The sequence below is a fragment of the Syngnathus acus genome, chromosome 16, assembly GCF_901709675.1.
Source record: "Syngnathus acus chromosome 16, fSynAcu1.2, whole genome shotgun sequence".
Lineage (NCBI taxonomy): Eukaryota > Metazoa > Chordata > Actinopteri > Syngnathiformes > Syngnathidae > Syngnathus > Syngnathus acus.
In genome coordinates, this window is record NC_051101.1 from 10,658,620 (window position 1) to 10,686,572 (window position 27,953).

Below are 27,953 nucleotides of genomic sequence, written 5' to 3' on the forward strand. Positions count from 1 at the left end.
CGTATTGGCTGGACATTATTCAACTTTAATTAAACATGCTAAAATTTTTACAAGTATTTTAAAAAGCTGCCAGGACAGCTTTGTGTTAACCAGGGTGCTGTGAAGAGAAATTGTATACTATCTTAGAGTTTATTTTCATAGCTAGAAAAGCTCCATATAAAACCAATTTATTTATTCTAATTTTTAGGAGTTGTTGTTGTCGGGTGTGGGAGCTGTTCAATCATTTTGATTATGGTGTTACAGACCAAGTCAAATGTTATTTTTCACAAATTCCTACTTTGGACACTCCTGCGATAAATAGTGCATGGACGTGAATGTGGGCTTGAATGATTGTCTGTATGTGCTTTGCAATCAGGCATGATTAGAAGTCAACTGAGGTAGGCTCCAGCTCACCCTGATGAGGACAAATGCAATAGAAAATGAATGGATGTTCTAATTTGGTCCAGGATGACACATCTTTAATTACCTATCACTGGAAATCTTTAATTAACACTGCTTTAGGCCAGGGGTGAGCAACTGGCGGCCCCCGGGCTGCATGCGGCCCCGGCCACACTCTCGGACTAGCCCCACTCGCGTCTGATGCACAAACAAACTTGACCTTGCATGAGATGGAGAGATGAGTGCTCTGTCACCATTTAACCGATTTAGGGTTTCAGTATGTGCTCAAGAACCAAATCTCCACGGCAACCACATTCATTTGTGGCTCTGCAAGCTTAAGCGAAAGAACGTCTCGAGGTTGTAACGATTCTCATAACACGGGAGATTGAGCGTCAAAAGACTCCACAGGTGTTTTGCTTTTCTGTGGTTAATGGAGGTTTCATTCGCATTATGAAGGCTACAGAACAGGAAATGGAACTTATTGTCGTGCGGTACACGCATCTCGACCTTGGTTGTTTCGTTTAATGTGGGTGATTTAAAAGAAAAAATGAAAAGAATAGTTTTCTTTCCGTTTGTATTTCAGCAACAGCAGTGTCTATGTTGACATGATCGACCATCTGTTGAGTTGACAATCCGTGCCCGAAGGAGTTTGAAATGTACTTTTTGGCACTAGCGGTGTATTCTGAGTGATGGATTTGTAGACGCCACGTTTCATTTCCCTCAAGTTTTCCAATTCAAGCGATTTATCCACTGGGCATAGTGCCAATACAAAGCTTCCTTCTTTAATGCGTGGCCACTTGTCCCTTTTAGCAATCTGCCAGTCCAGTGTCTATTTGTTTTGGGGGGGGGCACAAATTTGTTGACCCCCCCACCCTCGCAGCTGTTACTATTTCAACAACATCCATACAGACAAACATTACGACTCGTGTTTAGGTCTGTCGTGATGGATTTTTCTCGCCTAAGCTTCAATTGCAGGCCGTTAATGGCGTCATTTGTCAGCGGGCGTACCAACCTAAAGAGGCAATATTACTTGTGTGCAAGGTACAACGATGATCTCAGATTAACATTTTTTAAAGGTCAGACATTTTGGCAACTTTGATTTGTAATTTTTTTTCTTTCTAACCAGAACCTGGAAACTATGACCTTCGGGAGAGTCCCTTAACCGTGTTTGGCGGTGAGCAAATGTGCGTCACGCCAGGTGTATGTGACTCACACCTCCTTGGGAGCTGTTAAACATAGGCCTCATTAGACGTCACCTTCTTCAGGTCGTTACACACAGCAGTCATGTGACTATGGATTTTCAAACCCATCATGCTATGTATTTTTTTTTTATAAATTAGGTCATTATTATATAAAGAAGTCAAGAAAAGATCATCTGTTGGGATCTCATGCATACGCAGGTGTTCCCTCTTTATGGGTCACACTGCATGAATAATTCATGAGGCTTTATGTGTAAACAGGTAAATGTTTGTTTTTGAAAATGCAATTGCATTTGTTCAGTGACATGTCTAAAGTGATGCCAACATTTTTTTACATTTGTCACAAGTAAAAGTTTTATGATGCGATTTTATTTATTTTTTTCCTACGTGACTTTCTCAGTCAGCTCATTATAGTGACATGCTGGAATTCTTTTGAATATCAGCTTGCTGTGCCAGTCTGCAGCCTCCTCCAGGCACCAGAGGCAGAAGGAAGCTCAAACACACTCCAGCAGAAACTCAACATGAATTTTTAACAGGCTGCACTTTTAGATCTTTTTAATGGAAAAACAATTGCACATGCAAAAGGATTTGACAGCAAATCTGAGTTTGGGTAACTGAATTATTCAAAGTGGTCAGCGTATTTAAGTGGCAGCGCTGATATGCTTGAATAACATACTGCTTCGTTTGACCCCCTTTTTGCTTTTGAACTAATCTTATTTCTAGGTTTATTTAATACTGGTTCACTTCATGCGAGCAGCTGGATTCAAGATAATATAGAGAAATTTAGAGTCACATATAACCTACACATTGAGTTTAGAATAACAATAATTGGGTAAGTAACATGTGGGTGGTTCTCAGAAAGTACGGTCCAGTCAAATGTACCAAAACGCTGACCCAACCTGATCCGAGATTAGGTTTGTTTCCTTCTGTGTCCCAAATACACTGCTGGAAACGACTTAGAGCATTGTCAATATCCATTTTTTCCATTTTTCATGATATCACATTCAGCAACAGGAACTGCCCAGTGGCCTTTCTTTTCTGGGTCAACACTTCTACTATATTAAATTGACAAAAGGCTAACGGCAAGCCCCTATTAGCGGGAAAGTGGAATCGTGTGGTCATCTCGCATTCAGCAAGCAGCAGCTGATTATGCAGGTTGTTATTATGACGCCAAGCGAGCACTTATGAGTTCAGCAGTTCTGACTTGGCTCAGTGTCTTAATGAGCCGCTGTTGAGCTATGAGACTGTCACACTTCCCCACATGCTGAATATACTCCAGGCAGGGTGTGTGTGTGTGTGTGTGTGGTTGAGGATGTGGTTAATTTACAGGATGCCTGGCGGTGAAAGTGTTTGTGTGAATATTTGTGTTTGATATTTCCAACTACTATGCATGAAGCACATTGAGTTTAACGGTATAAGATGTCATTGTCACATTTTAAATGTTGTTATTTGGACTCAAGCCTTCTCAGCTTTTGCCCATCGGGCCATAAGCAGCTCTGCGCAGGCGTTCCCATCTGTGTAGCTTTTTCTTCGAAGGGATTGTCAGGCATACTAAATAATGGACCCGTCATGACATGACACGAAAAAGGGCTGCTGGAATTTGAGCACAAGCTACAACAAAACGGTAATGACACCGAATGGGATGTGGTTAAGGCACAAAGAGCAGGTGGGCATGCAGGAATTGGGGTTATATTGGATTTATTGTCGTCATTAAAGCCTTTTTATTTTTTGGGGGTGTGCAGAGCAGTAGGTCACCCTTATATTTGGAACATGTTCCTATTTTGTGCCAATGTAGGCCAAAAAAATTGTCTTTCCTTCAGTTTTGACAAATGGAGCAACTGCATTGACACTGCAGGTCCTTTGGGACTTTTTAATTGCTGTCCATTCATCCGTTTTCTCAAGCGCTTTATCCTCACGAGGAGCATCGAGAAGTTCACATGCGTAAACATCACGCTGTCACAACACCTAAATAAACTATAATTAATTATTAAACGATGACTTAGCATTTATTGTTGTTGGCCTGGCTTGACTTTTAGCCCCCCCTATTGATTTAAAGGAGAGTAACTTCTATATTACTCGTCTGGCCTCTGTCAGCAATTATTTAGCTTATTTAATAATGGACACACCTCTAACGTAGCATATTTAGTTATTTATTAATGCTTTAACTCTGCTTTATATAACTGGTGTTTTTCAATGTTTATTAACTTCACATTATGCCATCCTAATTTCCGGCACTCTTCGGAAAGCACGTTCAAGAAATAAATGAAACTTTCGGAGATTGTGTGAAATAGCTCATGAAAAGATGATTGCCCCAAGTGTTCTCCTTGTCAGAGAAAAAGAGGACAACTCGTCAGACTTTGCAATTGCCCATGATTCCCTAACTATCATAATCCATAACACTTTATATCTAGGAAGTTACTACCTTTTGAATGCCAGCTCATTAAAGCTGTTGCGTTTTTCTGAGTCGTGCTTAAATTTAATGGGTGGGGTGGGCAGTAGATAAACCAGTACAACGTTTCTTCATACTTGATGGAGGAAATATGATGTTAACACAAGAATGGGGAGAAGAGGAACTGAAATATGTTGTGTCATGAAAAAAAAATAAACATCATGATGACACCAGCATAATTGGCTTAATATGCCGTTGCTAACGGCCATGCAGCCTCTCTCTCTCTCTCTCTCTCTCTCTCTCTCTCTCTCTCTCTCTCTCTCTCTCTCTCTCTCTCTCTCTCTCTCTCTGTTTTAAATGATATTATGCCTGAATTCACTCCAGTAGCCATCAGTGCAAGAATTTTCCTGAAGACTATAACCTTTCCACTTAAGCTAGCCTTAGGCAAGGCTTGCAAGAGAAAAGTCGAGATCAATTAAGCAAAGGCTCGTTACTGGGCCTTATCCGGATGGATGGATGGATGGATGGCCAACAGCACAACAAAGAAACTTAGCAACAATAACAGGAGCTTTGTTGTTAAGAGAAATAACCTGCCTGTGTATGCAGATATGTGCATTTATTAACATTTGAATATTTAAAGTTTGTAACAACAGTACTTAATATCAGAAATGCTTTATTGTAATTGCAAGTAAATGGAACATACCCATCTGAGAAACTCTGAAACGAGATGAAGCCTTGTGACTCGCGTCCATTTGACGCCTAAAAAGCCCGTTAGGCATGCCAGCAGGAGAGACCGGAAGGACAGACAAACATCTGCAATGTGAGGAGCAGAGTGGAAGAGAGAGCAGCTTTCAGCCTGTGTCAATCTCGTTAGCGCAGACATTAGCCCATCTCAACTGACATCATTCGCTCAGCAAGATTTGCCCAAAGGTCTCTATGAGGTCGTAAAGTCAGAGAGGTTGCTTGATGTCTCGTGCTCTTTGTGATAAAGAGTCTGGTCGGTGCCGAACCGAGGCTTAGCAGGGTAAATTTGGTGTCGTCCCAACTGGTAGGTGAAATCCACATAGCTTGAGAATATTTGTTTTTTGTCATTGTCATCCCTGATTAGAAGCTCTCGTTGAAGAAAGCCCTGAGCTGTCACCTTATGAAAGGCGGCCAAGTGGCCATGTTGCATGAGATGAAAGGGAGCCCCAACAGACGACCATGTGAAAGACCTCTGCGTCACTGCTGTCATCAATCCAAAGTGGATGAATAAATCAGAAGTGGAGGCGCTGCCGCGATGACCACATTGAATAAGCCGTGAAGGCCCGCTTTCAGATGACCACGCTTTTGTTTATCTGGCATCGGAGGCCGTGGCCATTAGACAGCACAAAGCTGCTAACTGCTGCTTCAAAGAGGCTATTCAACCCAAAAATGTTCTTTAAAAAATGTTGTATGTTCCCCCACTAGCCTAAACACAGCATTCTGATTAATATTGCCTTTGTGGAATCTGAATTAAATGGCAAAATTCACTTGTTTTTATCCATCTCAGACGGCGGCCATTTTGTCTCTTGCTGTCAACTAAAAATGACATCACAGTTGCCACAACCAATCACAGCTCAGCTTCAGAAAAGTGGTGAGCTGTGATTTCAGGAATCTCATTTACAATTTGCTGGCAGTTATGTTATGTTTGAACAGTTGGTTACACATTTATTGCACCCTGTTTATTTTTTTGTAGACAACTATAGCGTATAAGATTAGCATATGCTAATCTTAAATATATATATATTTACTGTGTAGTCATCAATGCTGTTGCACATGCAGATGTACAGAATGTATAATCAGGCATATGTTTATATATCTCAGTCAGTACACACACTTTTCCAAGACTGGTTATGAACACACAATTAGAAGCAGAACTGAGATACATTCTCAGAGCTTTCAGCAAGCTATTTCAAATAACATTCATCATCATTCTTTAACGTTGAAAGTCTGGCGCTCAGTAAGAGCCATAAGGACATATCAATTATTAAGAGCCTTGCTTTCATTTAAACTCAATTTTCAGGACCAATCTTTTCTGTCAATTTCATTCTTGAAGCCAATCATCCTGTTAGAGGCCATATTAGAAATACAAAAACAAATCAGTCCACATAACCTAATGTATTTTTCAGTGAGACAAAGTTGAAAAGCTTTTAGCGGCCTTGACTATTAAAGCCATCTTTTTCCTTCCCCTCATGACCTTTTGTCTGCTCTTTTGTTCTCACTAGACTAGAGCAATGTTGCTGGCACTTCAGTCCTAGTGTGCGGTGAGATGGGCTCGGAGGAGTGCACTTCAGTTATGTCGCAGAAGATCTCCTTGTCCCGTAGCAACAGCAGCTCCTCATCCAAACATGACAGTCGACAGGTAAAAACATCAATTTAAATTCTCATTTGCGTGAATTAATTAGCAACAAGCCTAACTTAGAATCCTGCGTCTGCTCTATAGATACTACCTCCACAAGGGGGCGCAAATCTCAAATCCTGATGAGTGATGTCATACCATTACAAACCAATTCACAGCATTTTTTTTTTTCATTTACGTTGTTCACTTATAGTCGTAATTTCTTCACATTTATGTGCATATAACTTCCAGGTTGTTTGCAAAACTTGAAGCTATTAATGATAACTGCCACCTTGCATAATTAGAATAAACAAATAACCTGGACAGCCATCGTACAGTACATAGATGTCTTTGATTGCTGGTGAAAACGTGTAACATGGAATATTGTCTTGTCATGTACGTCACTGCTGACGCCTTCCAGATGTGTTTCGACCTTCGTAACAAGTGTCCAGACTGTCAGACAAGACAGTATGGCCAATGACTCACAGTGTCACTGTGGGGAATGTGATAAACCCTCAGATGGGACAAAAGAACCAAGCCTTGTAATTTAATAATAGTCCTACATTGCTTATGAGGGTTTCTCTTAGATAGACCCGCCCCCACAAATTGCATTCTCTCTTTCTGATGACATTCATTATGAACTCTGCACACTGCAGAATTTTTTTTTTTTTTTTTTTTAAAGAAGTCTTCCCACAAAGCAAGTAAGCCTGGACATAATGTGTTGCTGATTTAGTGTCATGCATTTAATTTCCAACAAATGGTGTTTATTTAACCTGCAGGACAGCTGGGAAATTGTGGAAGGTCTGCGGGGAGGCTTTAGCAGTGTCTCGGAGCTGCAGAAACAGGAAGGCTATGTACTCAAGAAAAGAAAGTGGCCCCTAAAGGGCTGGCATAAGGTACACTGTGTCCTCTTTTAATTTTGTTTCCTCTTCACCGTCGGCGAGGCAATCGTGTCAGCCGTAGCTATCGTCGAGCTGAGGGAATTCATGCAAAAATGAACCTGTTGAGGGTCGCTGTTAGCGTGGTGCTTCGCATAGTTGACAGCAAGGGGAGCCAATTAAAAATCCCTCTTCGATTAACGGCTGCTCAGTCCAGATTGTAGTCTGTATTTAATTTATTTATTTATTTATTTATTTATCTATCTATCTTGTATATTTATATATAAAATTCATTTTTTTTTTTTTCTTGCATTTTTTTTGTTTGGTGGTAAGATATTTTTTTTTATGTGCTTTGGCGCAATGAAGATTGGAAAGTGTATGTAGTTGATGATTGCCCCGCTCTTCCTGTGAAATGCATTAGCTGCTGGGCTGCTGGTTAATCGGGCTGTAAATGTTTAGTATTGACGTTTTGTTTTCGTGCCTACACCAGTCACACGTTCAATGTAGAAAAAAATGGATGGGGCAAATGCAGCTGTAATGGTGATGGACACACGTGGCAATCGCCTGAGTTGTTGCTAGCTAATGGGGCTGGATCTATACTTGCTCAGTGTGTTTCTTCCTCCCCGTAGAGATACTTCTCCCTGGACAAGGGCATTCTGAAGTACGGCAAGTGCAGCGCTGATGTGAGTGCCTCCTGGCTACGAATGACGTGGCCTTGCCTCTTCTCTTCATGTGTTGCCTGCTCGACCGGCAACAAAGCAATTAATTTAAGATTGATTTTTTAAATTTATGATCCAGTGTGTTCCTAGCATAATGTGTTGACTTGCAGATTGAGAAAGGGAAGCTTCATGGCTGCATTGATGTGGGTCTGTCCGTTATGGCCATTAAGAAGAAAGCCAAGTGCATCGATCTTGATGCTGAGGAGAACATCTATCACCTGAAGGTAAACTACCAAGCTCGTCAACAACCCCCCCCCCCTCCCCTCCCGGATGTATAGGAAATCAAGTGCCATTCTTTCCCTCCTCGTAGGTTAACATGTATATTCTTAAAGGAGCGTGAGGTGACCTTGTGTTGTTATTTGCATGTGACGAGACATTGTTTGCGCCCGTCACCTTACTTTGTCCTTGTGCAGATCAAGTCACAGGAGCTGTTTGATGAATGGGTATCCAAACTACGTCATCACCGGCTCTATCGGCAAAATGAGATTGCCATGTGTCCCAACGACAAGTCCTTCCACTTCGCCCACTACCCTTCCCCCGCATCCTCTAGCTTTGCCGATAGCGCTCCTATTAGAAAGGTAATATGTATTTTCCATGCTTAGGTTAAATTACATATTTGTGATGGGGCTGACTTTTTGTTTGTGTTTCTTTTTGCAGTGTGTGCCTATACGCAGGCAGTCTTCAGCTGGAGCTTTCCCTTTTAGCTGCAACAGCCAAGCCAAGGTAACAGCCTGGCTGCAGTCATCTGATGACATGGACAAGTGCTCCAAAGGTGAACCCGCATTGGCAAGCTTCATCGCGGCCCACTTCCTGAAAATATTTCTATCATACTATATCACAGTAAAAAAAGTAAAAAAGCATTCCATGATATTATGTATCGCAAAATCTGCCAATACATTATTTTCTCCACATTAGACAGCAGGAATAATATAATATAAATTGCTGAGCACATTTTTTTCTGATGGTGCTTCTTTTGAAAATAATGAAATTGAATGGATGGATGTTTCCAATTCACCTGTTATCGCGATTGAATTTATGATTTAGCAGCAACAGCGACCTCTGCTGGCGCAAGTAGTAATCGCACCATTAAAGATGAATTTTCTATAACAGGTCCGGGAATTTATACAGCTTCATCTGTTGAGTAATTTTCATGTCGCGGTATTACAAAAGAGTTATTTGTAATAAGTGCTGTTTTATTTATTCTCCGCCTTTTAGACTTGTCAGTTTGTGAGGCGTACCTACTTGAACTGAGCCACCTTCTTCAGAGCATGGAGGTCCTCCATCGTACTTATTCTGCACCCTCCATCCAGGCTCTTCAGGTGCTTTGCTTATCATTATGAAATACCAGTTTGTCTCTGCAATTGAAGCTTAGCACCATCTTAACAAACTTTGCTCCATTCCCTTGCTATATTTAGATCTTTTCAAATCTATTTTTATTTCAATTGTCCATGATGACAGCTCTTTAGTTAGATCCATCCACTCTGTTATGATCACTAGGCATCTACATTTGACAGCCCTAAAAAAGAAAAGAGGCTTCAGAGAAAATGGCGCACAAAAAACTACAACAAAGACATCAAAACAACTCTGCAGGTAGGCTGAAAACAAAAGGTTCACTTTTTAAACTCTTTGCTTAGATCATTTTTGTTCCGCTGCAGGTTCCCAGCTGCATCTCTGGTTCCATCCGCCTCCATTCCTCGAACCCCAACCTCTCCTCTGCGGCGTTGGCCAATGACAAAGTCGACCAAGAGTCTCTGGATTCTCCTTTTGATGCGGCCAAGCTGCAGGAGGATTTCTGCCGGGTTGCCACGAATAGTGAGTCCGGACTTGGATGCCGTCACGTGCGGGAAAGGAGAGCAATAATTGCCGATATGCTTTTCAGCTTTTTTATTGGAATGCTCTTTCTGGCTGTTAAATCTATTATCAAATATTTTCCCAAGCTGCTACTAAGTGAAAAGTTTCACTCCGCTCTTACGGGAAATATTTTCGTAATTAGAAAAGTGCCCCCCTTTGGGTGCTATTATTCTTCTGTCAGCGTAGCACTCATGCTAACACTTTGTTGTTGTCTTTCAAATTGCAATGGCAGCGTGTTTTTTTTTTTTTCTCCCCCTCAGTGCACACCACCATGAAATCGGCTCTGAGTTCACTAGCGTCGGAGAGGGAGCGATTAAAACAATGTGCGGAGCAAGACACCTGTCCGCCAACCTCCCCACAAGTGGTCGGTTTGAAGAACGCGCTGACAACGGTACGTGGGCTCTGTTAGCGAGGCACTGGAGAATCCTTGAGGGCTTAGCCCACCCGACTCGGACTTGAGTCACCAGTGATCAGGCTTTTTTTTTTTCTCTCTTTTGCTTTCTAAAGTTAATATCGATTGTCACGCTGACACATCGCAACACATTTCTTTTGACAATAATAGTCCGCTAATGACTCAGTCTGCCTACGTGACCACACAGCGTGGCAATAACGGGACAGTGATGTCTTCTGTCGTACATTGTAGGTGGGCTACATCTACATTTAATCAGCTTGCACAATTTGCAAAATTTTTATTATAATGTTGTATGACAAAATGAATCGAACTGCAACGGCGCTCAGTAGAGCACTTCATGGATAATTACCTTCTGCTTGCAATTTTGTTATTAATGTTAATTTATTCTTCCTAAAAAAAAAAAATAATGATAAGGCATTACTACCGACATTAGAGCATAAATGGTAGACCACCTTGTGTTTGTTCATCTGTTTGCCATTTGCTACTTCCTGTTTTATAGAAGATGACACAACACTTGGTTCATTCAATTCATGGCATAGCCAGTCAAAGCGAGACAAATTAAATTCACTGCGTGCTCTCAGATGGAATTTCACAACCTTTATTGAGCCATGGCACATATTTTAAATGAGAAAAATGCCCCCTGATCATAACACTTTTTTTTTTTTCATTTTCAATTCCAATCCTAGCGGAGCCTGTGACATTTCTGGGCCGTGTTGACGTTTCACGACTTGACCATTGTGCAGTCGTCTTAAATTGAATCGGCGCAGAACTGAAGGCTTAGCTGATGTTTTGTTTCTAGTTTGACCTCCAACTTATTGTTCTCGGACTTTTTAAATTAGATTATGGATCGCAGGTAGTAAAATCGCCAATTGATTAAACATCATTGAATGATTATTTTACAGGCTTTAGCGCAGAATTCAGAACTGCGAGAGCGCCTCTGCAGGATTCACGCCGAGTCTCACATCGTAGAACCCTCAATAGTCAACCTCGCTGCCCCCGTGCAGGTGGGTGCGTGGGAATGCACTGTCTCCCATCCCACCCCCACCCTCCCCCCGCCACCAGCATGATGATTATTCAAATTATTACTTCCCTCCCACATCATGAATCTTTCATTGTCATACGCATGCGGCGGCCATGTTGCGCTCCTTTCGCCCCCTTAATGACGATAAGACGCCATTAAAAAAAGAAGAGGAACACATTGAGGGTCACGGCGTTATGAATCATTTGCATGCGGCCATGTGTTGAGTGTGATCGCACGACGTGCTGCCACACGGAGGCTTTTGGCTCATCTGCTATTCTGATTTACTGTTCACCAATCATGCTAATTTGGTGATTTTTTTTTTTTTTCCTGCTGTTTTTATGCATAGAACTAAATAGAGATGAACAAAACTCCAGCGATAGCAGATGCACAGCCGTAAATTAAAAATATAAGTGCCATCATCTCAGTGGTTGTTCATTAGTGTTATCAAGCTTCTAATATTCATTTTCTGCACCCACCGTTGGGCCACTGTTTTTATACTCGACATGTGGATGTGGTATCTCTTAGAAACAAGAGGAGCATGTATCCGAATCCCGTTCTCTGGTGCATCAAGAGTCCAATGAAAGCAGAGCCGAGTCGCTGTCTGAGTTCTTTGACGCGCAGGAGGTTCTGTTGTCCAATAGTTCCTCTGAAAATGAGGTAAAATTGATATTTTTATTCCTTTTATACAAATTAGGGACAATAAATGTCGAATATATATATATATTAGATTTGCTGTGAAGATCCTCTCATATTTTACAATACTATGATGCAATCTGGTTTGCAATACTTTTTTTAAAGATATTTTTAAACTTATTTTGACAGTTTACTGTGACATGGGATGATTTTTTAATTCAATTTAGTCATCTCTGTTTGTGCTGGAGGCTTATTGAAGCCTTTTTAATTTCACTGTCATGAAAGCTGCACTCTGGCTGTAATTCATTTTTTTTTTTTTTGTTTCTCTCTTGACTTTATTGTCATTTGGCTGGACATGAGCGGAGGTGGTGTAAAAATGGAAGTTAATTACTTTCATCTAAAAATACCTAAGTGACGACATCACTAAATAATGTGACAGCAAGAAACCTGCCCTAACTTTTATCGCAGGTGCTCTTTATATTTCTCTCATCACAATAGCTAAAGGTTTGCATTTTTTTTTCTTCTTCAGGTGTCAGAAGATGACTCGTACAACAGCGACGTTAGTGACAACAACTCCATGGACCACTTTAACAATGAGACTGAAGATGACAGACAAAATTCAGGTGATAAATCCTTACATGCTCCAAAAACAGAACAAGACGTAATTTTGGGTTTGGCCAGGTTCCGTCCTCTGCCGACGTCGATCCCGTCTACCTTCACCCAGCCCCAGCAGCAGCGCTGTCAGCCTGTGGAACATCCTCAGGAACAACATCGGCAAAGACTTGTCCAAAGTGGCCATGCCGGTGCACCTCAACGAGCCGCTTAACACCCTGCAGAGGCTGTGTGAGGAGTTGGAGTACAGCGAGTTGCTCGATCAGGCCGCCGACACGCATGATCCTTTTGAACGCATGGTGAGGAATTTTGTTTTTCACCTTATTTTTGTTTAACACCTTATTTCAAGGGGCGTCAGTGCCCCTGCAGGCCCCCCTCTAGCGCTGCCAGTGATCAAAGCTAGGCATCCTCAAAACTGCATGTGATTTTTTTTTGTGTGTGTGTGTCTAGGTGTTCATCGCTACATTTGTGATATCGGGTTACGCATCCAGCTACTACAGAACTGGCGGGAAGCCTTTCAATCCCGTCCTGGGAGAGACTTATGAATGCGACCGGCCAGATAAAGGTTTCCAGTTCATTGCAGAGCAGGTGATGATTTAAACAAATGGTCAACTTTTGATTGTTTTTAAATGTGCTTGATAATTATTTTTTTTTTTTTGCACAATTGTCATCTCCATCGACAGGTCAGCCATCATCCACCGATCTCGGCTTGCCATGCAGAGTCTAAAAATTTTGTCTTCTGGCAAGGTGTGTTCAGCAGCATACATCTATCAATTAGATTATAAATAAAATAAAAAATCTCATTTATTTTGCAGACGTGAGGTGTAAGAACAAGTTTTGGGGGAAGTCGATGGAGATTGTTCCTGTAGGCAGCACCCACGTAACGCTGCCTGGGTGAGCTTTACGCACCAAAACACAACACTGACGTTACACAGCAATTTGTTTTTCATGAGTTGTCATTGCTGCAGGTCCGGAGACCACTATGAGTGGAACAAGGTGACATCGTGCATTCACAACATCCTGAGCGGGCAGCGCTGGATCGAGCACTACGGCGAGATCTCCATCAGAAACTCCAACAGCGACGCCTGCCAATGCAAGATCACGTTTGTCAAAGTGAGTCAAGCTGAATTCAATTACAATAAAAATAAATAAAGGAAAATATTCTAATAGTATTTCCACCGGATGACATTAAGGACAGTACACCATTTTCTCTGTGCAGTAAATAATACATAAGATATAGCAACATATTTTTTGTTGTCATTTGTGAGATGTTTTTGTTGATCTGTTTCCAAATCTAGAGTGCTGAACCCTCAAATGCTTCTTATACAAATTAGAATGACTCAGTACCGTAGTAGGGCTTTTATCACTCAATGACCTTTGTTCACAGTTGGTGATCCTCACCTGAATGCAACTAAATAGCACATATGATGTTTTGGAGGTTTGATGTATGGAGGCTTTTCCTGAGCCGAGAAGGTTAATTGCTTTAGCGGTTCTCATTTGAAAGGTCCCCTAAAGGGAGGGTGAGTCAAGGAAAAAGGGTGATTTATTCATCCTCGCCTCCTGTTAAGTGCACCTGACGAAGTCATGAGACCAAAAGAACACATTACCATGAGCTCCTGAACGATGGAGTGTGATCCGCTGCTCCAAAATATTGGCCTTCACTTTGATAAATGCGCTTCTTTGCCACAGGCTAGATGGAACTCGAGTGGCAACGAGGTGGAAGGAACCATCACGGATCAGAAGGGGAACGTGATCCATCGGCTCTTCGGGAAGTGGCACGAAGCCGTTTATTGCGGGGACCCGCCCTCGGCCACGTGCGTCTGGAGAGCAAGTATGACGGTTTTTGTTATATTCTAATCATTCAATGCACATTTGCTTAACATGAATTTTTATATTTGCAGATGTCATGCCAGTTGAGCACGAGCAGTACTACGGTTTCACCAAGTTTGCCGTTGAGCTGAATGAGATGGACGCTTCCCTGAAAGAGCTGCTGCCACCCACTGACACCAGACTACGTGTGGACCAAAGGTGAGAAACAAACGTGAGCTTTAATTGTATTTGTTGGTCCTTATCTGACACAAAATAATTTTTTTGGAGAAAGTATAATGAACAGAAAAAAATGTAGCAATTTTTAGATGCAAAAAAAATATTCTTCTAATCGACAGGATTTGACTGTGTGACTCTTTCATTGAACCCAGATGCTACTTCAATAAAGGATTAGAAATAGTAACTGCTCTCGTCGCTTCCGTGCATATCTTAAGTTAATTTTAGCTCACATTTGTAACTTTTACAAGTGAGCAGTCAAAATGTAGGACATTCAAAAATAACACCGGGGCTTTATCTCGTGGAAACAGAAAAATACAATTTAATTTAATACAATATGAATGACACACTGTGCAAAAAAAAAAAATCTGAGTTTAAAAAGTGCCATCTCAATACAGTTATATTTGAACAGATGTTTCTCCCTTATTTGCATGATAATGATGTGCAGACTGCTGGAGGAGGGGAAGGTCGAAGCTGCTGAGGAGCAAAAGCAAAGGATTGAACAGCTGCAGAGAGAAAGACGACGAGTCCTTGAGGAGAGCAATGCCGAACATCAACCAAAATTCTTCCGGTAAAATTCATCTCTAATAGTTTGCCTGGATGCTTTACACATGAGCAGTTTTTATATCCTCGTGCAGAATTTATGAGATCCAATACAAGTGCATCTGTCTTGACAAAGATAACAACAGCCGCTTTTCTCTTCTCTCCATTCATAGGAAGTCAAAGGATGACTCGTGGGTGAGCAACAACACTTACTGGGAACTGAGAAGCAATCCCGGCTTTGCACACACAGATTTCCTGACGTTGTGGTGACCTGAACTGAAACATAATTCAGTGGAAACATCCACATTCAGCACCGACAGTCTTTTTTTTATCGTTGCCTTAACAACAAGTGCTTATTTAAGTTGTGTAAACATATTATGCACCCTGAGAATGTGGCTCTATACAGTTGGAGAAATGTGAAAAGGATGACGAGTCCACCTCATTACAAGCGCCGACTCATTTAGAAGGTACTAATTAACCGGTACCTCATTAAAAAAAAAGTATTGAATGGCATCTCATCTTGTCATTTAGACAATCTCTACCTCAGAGATACAGTAGCCTTGTTATGCCATTGATTAACATTAACATCAAATATTTATTCTGCACATGCCTGATGCCTTATTGGTCATTCATTTTTATTTGTTTGTTTTAGATGTTTTTAAAAAAACAAAAAAAAAAACATGTATAGTTTGTAAGGTGCTCTGAAAATGAAACCAATCTGTACTGGAAGTTTGTTTTTATTTGACAACTGTGCTAATTATTTGTGACTGACTGTGTGAAATCTGTGAATGATGCAAACTGGAGAAGTTGTAGCAAATATCACACACTTATTCATTTGTTCACCTCATCCGATGCGCCTTTGGTGGTGATGCAGGCCAAGCTGTGCTGCGTCAGCTCAAATAAATGCTGCGATGCTGCCCTCTTGTGGACTCTTGTGTGTGTGGTCAAGTCTGCGTTTATATTGAGCTTTTTACAACGGTATTTATTTACAATAGTATTTAACAGAAATAATGTTTGGTAATAGTGTTTTGTTTTATCTACATTTGCATTTGAAATTATTCAGTTCATAGCAATAGATTCCGCATTGATATTTCAGTTCTTTCAAACAATTGCAACGTTCTAAACGTTGCAAATATTTTTTATATTTTTTTATATCATACAATATGTATCATTATTGTTATTCTTTCATACTTATTAACGAGTGTTTTTCTTATTTTTAAAAAAATAAATACGGTAAATAACTGCTTTGTCTGCTTCCGGGGTGGGCGTGGCCTAGGCGTGTCCATTGTGATAAAGAAAATCTTCACGTTAACTTTGTTTTTATATTTTTTTATATAATACAATATGTATCATTATTGTTATTCTTTCATACTTGTTAACAAGTGTTTTTCTTATTTAAAAAAAATAAATACGGTAAATAACTGCTCTTTGTCTGCTTCCGTGGTGGGCGTGGCCTAGGCGTGTCCATTGTGATAAAGAAAATCTTCACATTAACTTTTGTTTGGCGTTGTCGTGAGTCTTTTAGTTATTTAAGATTGCCTTCGCCAAAAAGTGTCTTCCTTGCTTCCTTCGTCGACTTAACGACTGCTTGGTGAAAACGGTAACTTAACGTAGTTTGTTTTCTACGACTTTCGGGTCATATTTAATATTTTGGTGTTATTGCTGATGCTAGCTTTTAGCCCATTGTCGTCATGCACGGACGACTAAATGCAGGAAATCCTTCAACTTTGTCATTATTCTTTTTTCACGCTGAAAAATGTAAGCTTAATATAGTTATAGTACATATTTCAATTGTTTATGCATTGAAGAGAGTGGGCAAGCGTCTGTCTGCGGTGAACTTTGACCTCCGTCCGGGGAGATGTTCGCCACGGCCACCAGGAATTTCGTGGAGGAGGTGGACCCCGGAGGGTTGCTGATCCCGGTGAGAAGCCTCAACGACACCATCGCTCTGCTCACTGTGGTGGTGAGCCAGAAACGTTTCTGGTTCTGGCAGAAGCCCAAATATCTGCCCACTGATTTTACCCTCAACGACATCTTGACAGGAGACACCCCCATCACGCCAGGTAAACAAGCAACATATTATTGCGGACGCCAATTTAAAAAAAAAAAAATAATTCCTAGCACATTAGGTTTTTGACATATTTTCAATTTGTATCAATCTGTTCATTTACAATGATAATCATCATCTGTGCTTATCGTGTATTATATTTTAATATTTAATGCTTGACATGTTATTAGATGAGTTCTGAAAGGCTCAGCTGCCAGCTGTTATATTTTCATTGTTTGAATACAACTTAATAACCTAATTTAATTAGTACAACCCAGTAAATCTTTTGCTATATCTGCCTAATTACGGCAAATGTTTCATTACACAGTGGTGACCTCACAAAAGCGCTGTTTAATTTCTAGCTTAGCTGCGGAAGGCTGAACATCTGTTGCTACAAAAACATCTATTGCTCGGGATTTTATGAACAAACCCCAGGAGCTGTTTTAAATTGTGATAAAAGTGTTTGTCCTTTACTAACTCAGCGTTTTATTGGGTTAGTTATGGTAAGTCTGTTAACTGATGCCAGTCTCCGTCTGTAGTTTTAACAGAGACCGATTTTATCAAATACAATGGGACGTATGGTGACAACATACAAGGGACGCTAGATGCCACCTTCATCCATTCCAACATGAACATGGAAGGCAAAGACTCTTCCAAACTCCAGTTTTCATTTGGCAGTTTGAAGAAAGACGAAATAGATGTGCGGCGGTTCCTGCAAGACTCCAAAAACAGGTTGGCTTCCCTTTCATACGTGTTTTACTGAATTTGCTTTGTAGCTCATGTATTGTTTTTGTCCCACTAGGGTGCTGGACATGTCCCACTGTCTGATTCAGCAGACCAAGAAGAAGCGTCAGGTCTTTGGTGTTGTCAAGGAGCGTATTGTGACCAGCCAGCCGTGCAGCGTCATTGAGGAGGTACAGCAGGCGGGACAGTGTAGTGGCACGCTCAGCTTCTGCGGGCCCAAGACGCCAAAGGTCAAACTGCAAACATGTTTATGACGATATCTAATCTTTCTTTAGGTTTCAGTAGAGATGTAGGTTTTGAAACACTAACTTGAAGCACCAAGTTGAACATGTGTGTTTTTGTGCAGGTGTCACTGAAAGATAATGGTAGCCTGAGCAAAGACAGCAACGTTACCATGGAGATTCCCACAAACACCACCCTGGCCTATGCCCTCGTTGACCTCGAGGTGAAGCACGATGGTCGTTACGGTGAGAAGTTTGATTCAGATCAGTGAATCAAATGTATTTTTCTTTGTTACCGTTGGATGGATTTTAACATTGTTTGCACAGAGCTGTGTCTGATGTCAGTCAAGGGGGGCTTCGAGGTGGACAGCCCCACCCAGAAAGGTCTGGTGGGGGTCGCTGGAGCTCCTGAGCAAAACAATCCTGACGTCAGTCATCTTAGACAAGGTCAAGTTTTGCCCAGATTTATTTGATGTAACTAATTGTTTCAGAGAACATATATGAATTATTTTCAAAAATATTTTTTTTAAAGAGCCACCAGGCAAGCAACACTATTGACTATGTCAATTTTTACTTTTTTTTTTTGACTTTTGCAGAACTGGAGAATCTGTATGCTCACTTCCAGCTGCTGGCAGCTCTTCCCGCCTCCAGCAGGTCTTCTTTGCTCAAGAACATCACAGCACTCATCGAAGACAAAGCAGCTCTCAGTGCTCTTCAAAGTGTGGTGAGATGACTCAAATGGTTTTAAACATTTGACTTTATGCTGACTATGGAGCTCTCTCAGCTGGATCAAATGCTTGTGGAAGAGAGCGGTAACGTGACCGACGTTTCGGACGAGCACAAGCAAAGCATCCAGCCTGTGCTGGATGTGCTGAAAGAGGCGGAACGTGTGTCAGCGGCGCCGAAGGAACGTCATGTGTCGCTCCTTAGTGCACTTCACCTCATTACCAGTGCTTTGGATGGTGAGCATGTTTTAGTTTTGTGCGACATTTAAATATTACTACAAGTGGGTCAAAAATGTCCCATATTAGAATCATTGTGTTTTTAATGCCATTTTTTGTCATTTTGGTAGTGAGTAATTCACTTCTATGTTATTAGGTAGTATATCTAGGAGCACACAACAATGATTTAATGTTTGAAAAATCTTTATTTTGAACTTCTTTGAAAGAGACAAGTACCTAGAACAGTCATAGAAAAATGAATGCATTAAGGCCATCAATTCTTCTTTGGTGACATTTTTTCCATTCTTTTCCTCCGTCCTTCCATGTCTTTCACCTTGGTTCTCCTTCCAGAACTGACTTGTGATTCCCTTGCTGCGCTGAGTGTCTGCAGCAGTCCCGACGTGTTGAAAATCATGGAGCTTCTGGTTTGTAAACGGAATCCCAACCAATGGGTTTTCATTCTTTTTAATTTTCACGCACATCTGTTCTAGGTAAAGTGCTTGTCAGGAAGCGGGGAGTCGCCGGCGAGTGGCGCAGACATCAACGCGCTGCCGGAGGACGTCTTGTCTGGCATGCAACAGCTGTTCGCCTCATCTGGCGTGAACCTGCAGCGAGACGGTGACACGGCGAGGAGCCAAATCAACCAGCTGCAGCATGTCGGGAACCGCCCGCTCATCGTGTGTATCGCTCTCAGAGGACTTCACTCACTGGCCTGCTGTGTTTGACTTCACCCTCACAAGTGTTTTATAATAACTGCTTTTTGCACTGAAGACCAATCATCCAAATTATGTTAGCAAATTTATTTTCTACATGAACTAGTTCAAAGTTCAGTTCACAAATTTTAAAATGAACTTTTTCAGTTCTTAGTTGAAATATTATAAAGTAAATTCATTGTTCCAAAAATGAGAATTTTATAGTTCTTTTCTTTTCTGCAATAAAAAAATAAAAAAAAGTTGTTGTGAGCTGTTACCCTCTGGCATATTTGCTTTTTATCATTGTTTCTCAGTTTTTCTCAGAAAAAAATGCCTTCTATACATTGTCATTTTTTTAAGAAAAAACTTATATGGACATGTTTTTCAGAAAATAAAGCCTTACTATACATGTTTGTTTACATACAGGGGAAAGAAAGCCTTAGTATACAGTCATTTTTTTAAGAAAAGAAATACATGTATTACATGGTAATGAGCAGGAATCGATTCCATGCACCAGGGGTGTCGAACTCCAGTCCTCGGGGGCCGCGTTCCAATTTGTTTTCCAAGATTCCCCTCATTAATTAAGTGCACGTGCGTGAAAAGTTTTAGCTACTGCGGAACGTGAAAGAGGCTAAAAGTTTTCACGCACGTGCACTTAATGAGGGGAGTCTTGGAAAACATGTTGGAACGCAGCCCACCGAGTACTGGGGGCCGCGTTCCAACATGTTTTCAAAGATTCCCCTCATTAATTAAGTGCACGTGCGTGAAAAGTTTTAGCTCCTGCGGAACGTGAAAGAGGCTAAAAGTTTTCACGCACGTGCACTTAATGAGGGGAGTCTTGGAAAACATGTTGGAACGCAGCCCACCGAGGACTGGGGGCCGCGTTCCAACATGTTTTCAAAGGTTCCCCTCATTAATTAAGTGCACGTGCGTGAAAAGTTTTAGCTCCTGCGGAACGTGAAAGAGGCTAAAAGTTTTCACGCACGTGCACTTAATGAGGGGAGTCTTGGAAAACATGTTGGAACGCAGCCCACCGAGGACTGGGGGCCGCGTTCCAACATGTTTTCAAAGGTTCCCCTCATTAAGTGCACGTGCGTGAAAACTTTTAGCCTCTTTCACGTTCCGCAGGAGCTAAAACTTTTCACGCACGTGCACTTAATTAATGAGGGGAATATTTGAAAACATGTTGGAACGCAGCCCCCGAGGACTGGGGGCCGCGTTCCAATATGTTTTCAAAGATTCCCCTCATTAAGTGCACGTGCGTGAAAACTTTTAGCCTCTTTCACGTTCCGCAGGAGCTAAAACTTTTCACGCACGTGCACTTAATTAATGAGGGGAATCTTGGAAAACATGTTGGAACGCAGCCCCCGAGGACTGGGGGTCGCGTTCCAATATGTGAAAGGTTTTTGTTCATTTTCACGTTCTACAGTAGCCAAACTTTTCACGCAGGTGCACTTAACGAGAGAGAAATACTGTATCTGTTTAAGTGAATGCTATAGTCTATATTTATGAAATGTCTGTCAATTTTCATTTTTCTTCCATTTCTAATGTCCAAGTAAAAAGCAGTCAGAGTAGTTCATATCATAAAAAAAACATTTATTTAAACATTTGAAAATACATCTTATCAGAAATATAAGTAAAATACACTTTTAAAGTCATCATATTTGTTTTAACAGTTTAAGTGGGGATCACATCAAAAGGGACGGACGGTTTACAGAAACACAGCACCCTGTTTAATTCAAAGGTCAATTTTTTTTAAGTCAAATGCAGCACCACAGAGTGACAGAAACGTTAACAACATTCACATTTGTGTAATTTGTGCTTGGCATAGTATGCACTGGCGGAGCTAGAATTTTCTCAGGGGGTCCTCAAAACCTTTCCTTAAAAAAAAAAAAAAAGTCTTCATTGATAAGGATTCGGGTGAAAATAGGGGGGAAAGTTTTCAGAAAAATTGAAAAATACCCAACCGTCAGTATGGCACCTGGCATATTTCTAGGGGGGTCAGTTCTGCTACAGGGGCCCCTTCTAGCTCCGCCAATGATGGTAAGGGAAATGGTTGATGGACAACTTCCTCTGAACTTAAGCGGAAGCAAAAAAGCAACCTTAATGAAGGTTGGTGACGACTACACAGTACTACTGGCAAAATGAGATGACAAAAGTGTAAACGCAAACACTGAGGTGAGGTATCATTAATAAGCAAGCCCTCTATTATCTTACCAGAATAAATAGACAACTAACATTAAATAACAGGACATGGCAATTGTATTAAAAATATGACACAAAAGGAGTCCCAATCCATTTGATGAGACTATTAAAAAAAAAAAAAAGTTTTGCCAATAAAAAAGTACACTTTCTGTGTGCTGTGACTTGCATAGTGTGCAGTGCAGTGTCTCCTTCGTTCACATGGCAGGCGTAGCAGCTCAGGACAGCCCAGTGTCCAGTCAGATGTTAGCAGGGGGGGCATCAGTAGACCCAGCTGACCGGGACCCACTGCGGTTCCACCAATAGTCTCTCGACCGCCTCCTGCAACTGGTCGAAGGCCTTGTCCAAGTTGTCGTTGTAGATGATCAAGTCAAAAAAGTGGCTGTAGGCTCGGCGGATCTTGGCGCTCTCCTCCACTGTTTTCTTCAAATCGCTCTCCTGCGGTGACACGGCAAGAAAGATCCGATTGACTTGGCCACTTGAAAACAAAACGATTTCAAAGAAGTGGATGGAGCAAATTTCCTTACAGTAAGTAGTTTGGTTGTCAGTCCGGCATCCACGACAGCTTTGTGCATATTTCTCAAAGTGTCCAGCTCAGGAGCGGCGATGAAGACCACAAAAGGCATGAACTCAGCAGTCTTTAGCACTTTCAAAGCCTTAACACAATTTGATCGTAGATCACAAAACGAGGCCCGTGTTTGTCGGGTTGTTCGTCAACGCTCACCTGCGGGTTGACGTCCAGGATGCAGGTGCGGCCGGCCGCCACCACTTGATGGATGGAGTCGATCTTGGTGCCGTAGAGGTTACCGTCGTACTCGCCGTGCTCCAGGAAGCGGCTGTCCTTGATGTCCTGCTCCATCTGATGCCGCGTCACGAACGAGTAGTTCTGGCCGTCTCGCTCTTCTTCTCGGGGGCTGCGCGATGTGACTGAAATGAGGGCAACAGACGCAAATGAAATATTTACATGTATGCCTGTTATTTGTAGCAAACTCTCCTGCAAAATGTCCCACTCGAGCTTTTAGCGGCTCATTTGACCGAAGCGTTTCCTGGGCGGAGAATGACTCACAGGGCACAGTGGTTCCATATCGCAGAGGATTCATAACGATGAGTCTGTTTTTCAGGCTCCGCCTCCCAACACCCTGTGCACCGATCAGAACCAGCGTTTTCCTCTGGAAGGGCGGCATCTTGGCGACCTCCTCGTAGATCTGCAGCTCGTAGCGGTCAAATTCTGATGATTTCGAAAGAAGCACATTGTAAGCATTCCTTCTCTCGTCTGCAGAGACTTTGAAGTGAATTGTGAAACACACCCGCATTCTTCGCCATCAGATACATTTTTTTCTTCTTCTTCTTTTTCCCCATGAGACTTCCACAAAGCATCCCTGGATGGTACACAAAAGTCATCAGTTGTGCTGCTTGAACGCGACGTGCTTGAACTCACCTTTAGCCGACAGATGCCCTTCTTTCCTCACAAAAGCTTTCCTCTTCTCCTCTAAGAACTGACTTGGGATGAGGCCGGTTGCTCCGCCTACCACGCTGCGTGCCTACAAGAGAAAGAAAAGCTAGAAACTACAAATAGAAATTCAATTTTTATAACCCAAAAATGTGTTCTTGTTCATCTGCAAATATCAGAACACAGTAACCTGCCACCAGTTCGGGTCCTCCTTGTTCACAACGTGAAGGATGTCTCCCTTGGAGAAGGCAAGGCCCGCCTCTCTACAAGGAATCAGGTTGTCTGAGGCCGGGTTATAGTTGAAATGGGACTTCAGGTAAACCTGACAAGAAATAACGCCTCAATAAATTACAACAACAAGACATGAGGAGGAAACAGTCTTCCATTAGCTTCATTCCAATACTGAAACCCCTAAAGTAATTATTTAATGACCTACAGAGGGAATTAAGTTGAGAGTTATTCCTTATTTGTACACTACAATCAGCACAATCATATTTAAAAAAACAAAAAAATGGGTGACATGAATCTAAATCACTTTCTATTAAATTCTAAATTATTGGAACGCACCTGTCATGCTCGCCAATCGGTGCAATGACAATAATACAACACTTAATTAACTAATCAGTCAACAATTGTCATCACGAATGACATAACGCTGCATGCTGGCACGTAGCTGCTGAGCTCTTACACTAAGTTCCACTGTACACGGAAGAGAGGGTCCTATGACCCAGATAGTGAGTGTGTGTGTGTGTGTGTGTGTGTGGGGGGGGGGGTTATTAATAGATGTTGCTCGGGTCAGGAAAGTAACGGCAATCGTCAACTGATACGAGGCCTTCAGCAAAAAGTAGGGAGTGGGACTGCTCGCAATTGATTTCATTCTTCACCTGTGGAAGGGTTGGCGAGTCCTTGTAGCTTGGCAGCACCTTGAGGGTGACGCTGCCACTGCAGTCCCTCAGCAGCTCCTGCAGCTGGTGCGGGTCGCCGCCCACCTGGTGGCCGTTCACCTCGCGGATGATGTCGCCCGTGTGCAGCATGCCCTGGCGGTCAATGGAGCTGTCGTGCAAGATCCGCGCCACCACCATTTCTCCTTGCTCCACGCGGAAGGTCACCCCCTGAAAGAAAGAAGTGCTTTGTTATCACGGCGCCGCACGTTCGAAATGACTCAGCGGGTCTGACGCGTGGGAGAAGTCATTGAGGTCGGCGGGACATTGCGAGCCTTACTTACCAGCGGTTCTCCGGCTTTCTTCTGGACGCCAATCATCCTGATGGCGTCGGCGGGCACGAGACAGCTGGCCAAGGTGGCGGTGCAGTTTGCAGCGGCGTTGGGCATCTCGTAGGACTTTGCAGCCACTTGGTCATGAGCCTCTATCAAAGACTGCGGAAGACACAATGGAATTTTCTGACGTGGTTGTTAATCATGGTTAGTTGCAGCCCTAGTTGTTAGCGTTTTAAACTTACACTAAATAACCTTTTATGTTCACTGCTAAAAACCAAGCCAAAGAATAAAAGCAATGTTCTTACCCAGGACACCACATTGGTTGCATCAGCAAGTCTAAAGAACTGACACAGTGTGCTCTCCCCTTCTCTTTACCCACAAAACATGGCCTCCCATTGGTCCAAGGAAATATATCCCCCTCGACCCCCCCCTCCCCCGACCCATGCCACAGTGAACGAGTGGTGGAGGACAGGGAGTGACGTACAACTTCTGACAAGTGAAACCACAAAAGTGTCTCTACTCTACGAGCAAAGTGTAGAAAGAGAAAAAAAGAAGTACCTTAAAATGAGGCCCCTGAAGGATTTGGGTGAGCTCCACGGTGGCAGCGTCTTTTACACTCAGCTTGTTGAGAGAGTCCAGGATGTCAGAGATCAGCTGAATGTTGTCATCTCGGACTGCTTCTAACTTGACCTCCTCGAGACGCTCGTGGGCCTGTCAACAACAAGCCGCAATGTACGCATTATCTACACTACCTAAAAAAAATTTTACATTTTAGATTTAGATCAACGTAGAGGGGGGGGAAAAAAACTCAACCAGAACAAAATCAGGAGATTGCACTTGAAGATATGTTGAAGCTGCATACCTTCCAAAATACCAGGAATAAAATATTACATAATAGTGGGGCACAGTTTTCTCAGAGCTACACGCTCCCTTATTCTATTAATAGACTGACCGCGTGGCCTCATTCTGTCCCAGAGAATTATCATGCTGGTGGCCTCAGTTTATTCAAGCAGGGTAATTATGTAATGTTCACATTATGTGTAAATAGTGGCATTTGTTCATCTTGCGGAACCTGAAGTGAAATGCCCGGTGCTTTATTTATGAAGAGTTAATACGTCGGGATGTAGTGCACTACAGGAAAAACAGAAACTTGATGGCACGTTTTTACGTACCTTTGCAAGGGAGCGGACGACGTGGCTCTCCATGATGCCGCGGAGGAAGATGAGGTCGATGTCTTTGGCGAGCGAGCCTGTGGGCAGGTCGTTCAGGTTATCCAGGACCTGCTGCATGGCTGTAGAATAAAAGAGCAGAACAATGCGGGACAGTCAATCAATGGGCCGGTTCCTATTTTCTAATAGACTCGCATGCGAGACCGAAAAAAATCCTTGCATATAGGAAATGCTGCTATTGTATAAAAAGCCTTACGAAATGCAGGAACTAGTAAGCGGTTTCATAATAGTATTTCTAATCATGAATTTCAACACATTCAGTAAGGACAACCCAAAAAATGTCATATCGTACGTCTTTCAGTTTGCAATATCCAACACACAGAATGAAAAGGTTGGTGTGCAAGAGGCCCACTGCAGATTGTGGCGGCAGCTTACCTGAGCCTGATTTTGCATTAGCCACAGTCATGTTGTGTTGTCTTCAGTTTCGGAACGGCAAATTCAGTCCTGCGCCCCGCCTACAGCGACCAGAGCATCTGCGGAGCGAAAGAGAAGACAGGAAAGCCACTTAATATTGTGGCTAACAATCGAAAATGAAAGCATATATCGGCATTTGTCACTAACACTACAGAAGAAAACGCTGTTACACAAATGCAAATGGAAAAACAAGGAGTGAAACTGGATGACGAATGATGACTTCTGAAAAATATTTGCTCACACTCCACCAAGGCCCAGGACGATATAAAAAGAAACTTGTCTGTCTATCATGCAAAGGAAATCAGGGAAAATAAAGAACCTCACCAACAAACTGTGTTCAAATCATTTGCACGGCACTCCAACGTGGAGTCTGGTCTTCTTCAGGCGTTGGGAACTTCTGGACCACAAAAGGAGAGAATAAAATAAAATGTGTCTTATACACATAGATACATTTTTATGGGTCGTCATTCATATGCAGCTGAAGTAAAGTAGGTCGCAGCCTCCAAAGTTGGTAATAAATGTTTGGATTTCAAGTTTGAAAATGTTCATGTTGGTTCCTGGACGTTGTGAAGATGTTGCAGCCAACTGCAGGACGTATACGTATTATGTGGCAGGATGCAGCCATGCCGAACTATCTGGAACTCAGCTTCCCCATTCCAAAGTAAAATGAGAGGTTTATAAATGGGAAGTTAGGAGCAACTGTATCAAGTGCAACACGACTTGACATGCGTGTGAACCCCTTTTGAATGCCGTTGGAATGTCAAAGGTCAAATTGGCGCTCCGAAATAATTCAAATTCGAGTGTACTTCTGTCAAGATTTGTTTTTGAACTATATTTGATAGGACACGAGTATATGTGCTTAGTATCTGCGAATACACATACACTCGTACTTTGGTAAAAGTCATATCAGGACATTCATATCACAATAAAAAAATAAAATAAAATAAAACAGGAACACGCCGTTTTGCCACTAGCTAGCTTTCTGTTCAAATAAAAACAAAACTTGGATTATGCCAAGCTATCAATCGACAGTTAAATGAACTTACTTTAATTGCGACCTACTTGTGCCATGCCTGAAAATAGCGGATCCGTTCACGTTTGTATTTTGTTTCCGTAGTCACGTTACGCACTCGCTGCACACAACCTTGCACACGTTTTGCAACAACGCGATGTAGCAACTATCACATCGATTCGGACTTTTATATAACACTATCACGCAACAATATGTAAACAACCCCGATAGGGTCCGTTCACTGTACCCATACATGTCACAATTACAGTTAGCATCGGCTAATAGTATTGGCCAACATGTTAGCCTAGCAAGCGTACACTCACGTGCGCGTTCAAGCGTTTATTCATCGCTCCCAGTTTTGACAAAGCATATCAAAATGAATGGAAATATAAGACACGAGCCTGTGTGTGAATAAACTACTAGGTAAACGTGTATAAATGTCCTTGACATATATAAATAAATTAACCGAGGGTACAACGCTTGCTTAATTATACTAGACGCTAGCACTGTGTTGCTAACGTGACTCGAGTGCAACATTTAAACGCATCGTATTACCTGCTTCCTTCACTGGAGTGCAGCCACGCTTTCTGAATTAATTCCCTCCAAAACGTCCATTACTGTCGTCTTATTGTACACTGGTTTACGATGGAATGCTCAGTCTGTCAGCCAAACGGCCATGCCAGCCACCACCCCCTCTTTTTTTCCTCCACTCAACTAACAAAGCTTCACTGTGGATTGCGTTGAATGT

The 27,953-nt window shown here is 42.1% G+C and overlaps 3 protein-coding genes across 11 annotated transcripts in view; 2 read left to right on the forward strand and 1 right to left on the reverse strand.

Annotated features, from left to right (window-relative positions):
- osbpl3b (oxysterol binding protein-like 3b) overlaps positions 1–15,966 on the forward strand; it is a 24,953-nt gene extending 8,987 nt beyond the window's left edge. For 2 of the 4 annotated variants that reach the window (XM_037274250.1, XM_037274253.1), the window contains 22 exons: positions 6,213–6,349; positions 7,105–7,221; positions 7,833–7,886; positions 8,033–8,146; positions 8,336–8,500; positions 8,580–8,694; positions 9,138–9,241; positions 9,420–9,512; positions 9,578–9,734; positions 10,034–10,164; positions 11,088–11,189; positions 11,732–11,863; positions 12,369–12,462; positions 12,521–12,750; positions 12,902–13,039; positions 13,135–13,198; positions 13,267–13,345; positions 13,420–13,564; positions 14,141–14,282; positions 14,353–14,479; positions 14,943–15,065; positions 15,211–15,966. In XM_037274250.1, coding sequence (XP_037130145.1) covers positions 6,257–6,349; positions 7,105–7,221; positions 7,833–7,886; positions 8,033–8,146; positions 8,336–8,500; positions 8,580–8,694; positions 9,138–9,241; positions 9,420–9,512; positions 9,578–9,734; positions 10,034–10,164; positions 11,088–11,189; positions 11,732–11,863; positions 12,369–12,462; positions 12,521–12,750; positions 12,902–13,039; positions 13,135–13,198; positions 13,267–13,345; positions 13,420–13,564; positions 14,141–14,282; positions 14,353–14,479; positions 14,943–15,065; positions 15,211–15,307 — 2,616 coding nt within the window. In that variant the 5' untranslated portion in view covers positions 6,213–6,256 and the 3' untranslated portion in view covers positions 15,308–15,966. Of the gene's footprint in view, positions 1–1,504; positions 1,644–6,212; positions 6,350–7,104; positions 7,222–7,832; positions 7,887–8,032; positions 8,147–8,335; positions 8,501–8,579; positions 8,695–9,137; positions 9,242–9,419; positions 9,513–9,577; positions 9,735–10,033; positions 10,165–11,087; positions 11,190–11,731; positions 11,864–12,368; positions 12,463–12,520; positions 12,751–12,901; positions 13,040–13,134; positions 13,199–13,266; positions 13,346–13,419; positions 13,565–14,140; positions 14,283–14,352; positions 14,480–14,942; positions 15,066–15,210 lie in introns of all 4 variants that reach the window. The other 2 variants (XM_037274252.1, XM_037274254.1) reach the window with 2 other exon arrangements.
- Positions 15,967–16,472: 506 nt separating this feature from the next.
- Positions 16,473–19,959, forward strand: gsdmeb (gasdermin Eb). 3 transcript variants are annotated; one of them, XM_037274443.1, is made up of 10 exons: positions 16,473–16,637; positions 16,846–17,100; positions 17,624–17,816; positions 17,887–18,058; positions 18,175–18,295; positions 18,377–18,496; positions 18,646–18,773; positions 18,834–19,011; positions 19,342–19,415; positions 19,482–19,959. In XM_037274443.1, the coding sequence occupies exons 2-10, from the start codon at positions 16,896–16,898 to the stop codon at positions 19,713–19,715; spliced, it is 1,425 nt and encodes a 474-aa protein (XP_037130338.1). In that variant the 5' UTR covers positions 16,473–16,637; positions 16,846–16,895; the 3' UTR covers positions 19,716–19,959. The 3 variants fall into 3 exon arrangements, with proteins under 3 accessions (XP_037130338.1, XP_037130340.1, XP_037130339.1); XM_037274445.1 differs by having other exon boundaries at positions 17,887–17,998; XM_037274444.1 differs by having other exon boundaries at positions 16,485–16,640; positions 16,848–17,100.
- Positions 19,960–21,257: 1,298 nt separating this feature from the next.
- On the reverse strand, positions 21,258–27,932 carry mpp6a (membrane protein, palmitoylated 6a (MAGUK p55 subfamily member 6)). 4 transcript variants are annotated; one of them, XM_037274405.1, is made up of 14 exons: positions 27,761–27,932; positions 26,518–26,587; positions 26,155–26,252; positions 25,723–25,841; positions 25,109–25,261; positions 24,560–24,709; positions 24,219–24,446; positions 23,525–23,656; positions 23,323–23,425; positions 23,192–23,263; positions 22,951–23,112; positions 22,609–22,811; positions 22,412–22,540; positions 21,258–22,322 (listed from the first exon to the last, which is right to left on the reverse strand). In XM_037274405.1, the coding sequence occupies exons 3-14, from the start codon at positions 26,183–26,185 to the stop codon at positions 22,146–22,148; spliced, it is 1,659 nt and encodes a 552-aa protein (XP_037130300.1). In that variant the 5' UTR covers positions 26,186–26,252; positions 26,518–26,587; positions 27,761–27,932; the 3' UTR covers positions 21,258–22,145. The 4 variants fall into 4 exon arrangements, with proteins under 4 accessions (XP_037130300.1, XP_037130298.1, XP_037130299.1 ...); XM_037274403.1 differs by having other exon boundaries at positions 26,518–26,590; XM_037274404.1 differs by lacking the exon at positions 27,761–27,932 and adding an exon at positions 27,240–27,676 and having other exon boundaries at positions 26,518–26,590.
- Between the last annotated feature and the right edge of the window lie 21 nt (positions 27,933–27,953).

Bases quoted from the DNA above. Each gene is read 5' to 3' on its own strand.
- mpp6a (XM_037274405.1), bottom strand. From the start codon at position 26,185: ATGACTGTGGCTAATGCAAAATCAGGCTCAG. The intron at 24,710-25,108 runs GTACTTCTTTTT...TGTCTTCCGCAG, and splicing joins TTCAGGGGCCTCATTTTAAG to TCTTTGATAGAGGCTCATGA. The intron at 22,812-22,950 runs GTGAGTCATTCT...CCCTCATTTCAG, and splicing joins ATATGGAACCACTGTGCCCT to TCACATCGCGCAGCCCCCGA.
- gsdmeb (XM_037274443.1), top strand. From the start codon at position 16,896: ATGTTCGCCACGGCCACCAGGAATTTCGTGGAGGAGGTGGACCCCGGA. The intron at 18,497-18,645 runs GTCAAGTTTTGC...TGACTTTTGCAG, and splicing joins CGTCAGTCATCTTAGACAAG to AACTGGAGAATCTGTATGCT. The intron at 19,012-19,341 runs GTGAGCATGTTT...TTCTCCTTCCAG, and splicing joins CATTACCAGTGCTTTGGATG to AACTGACTTGTGATTCCCTT.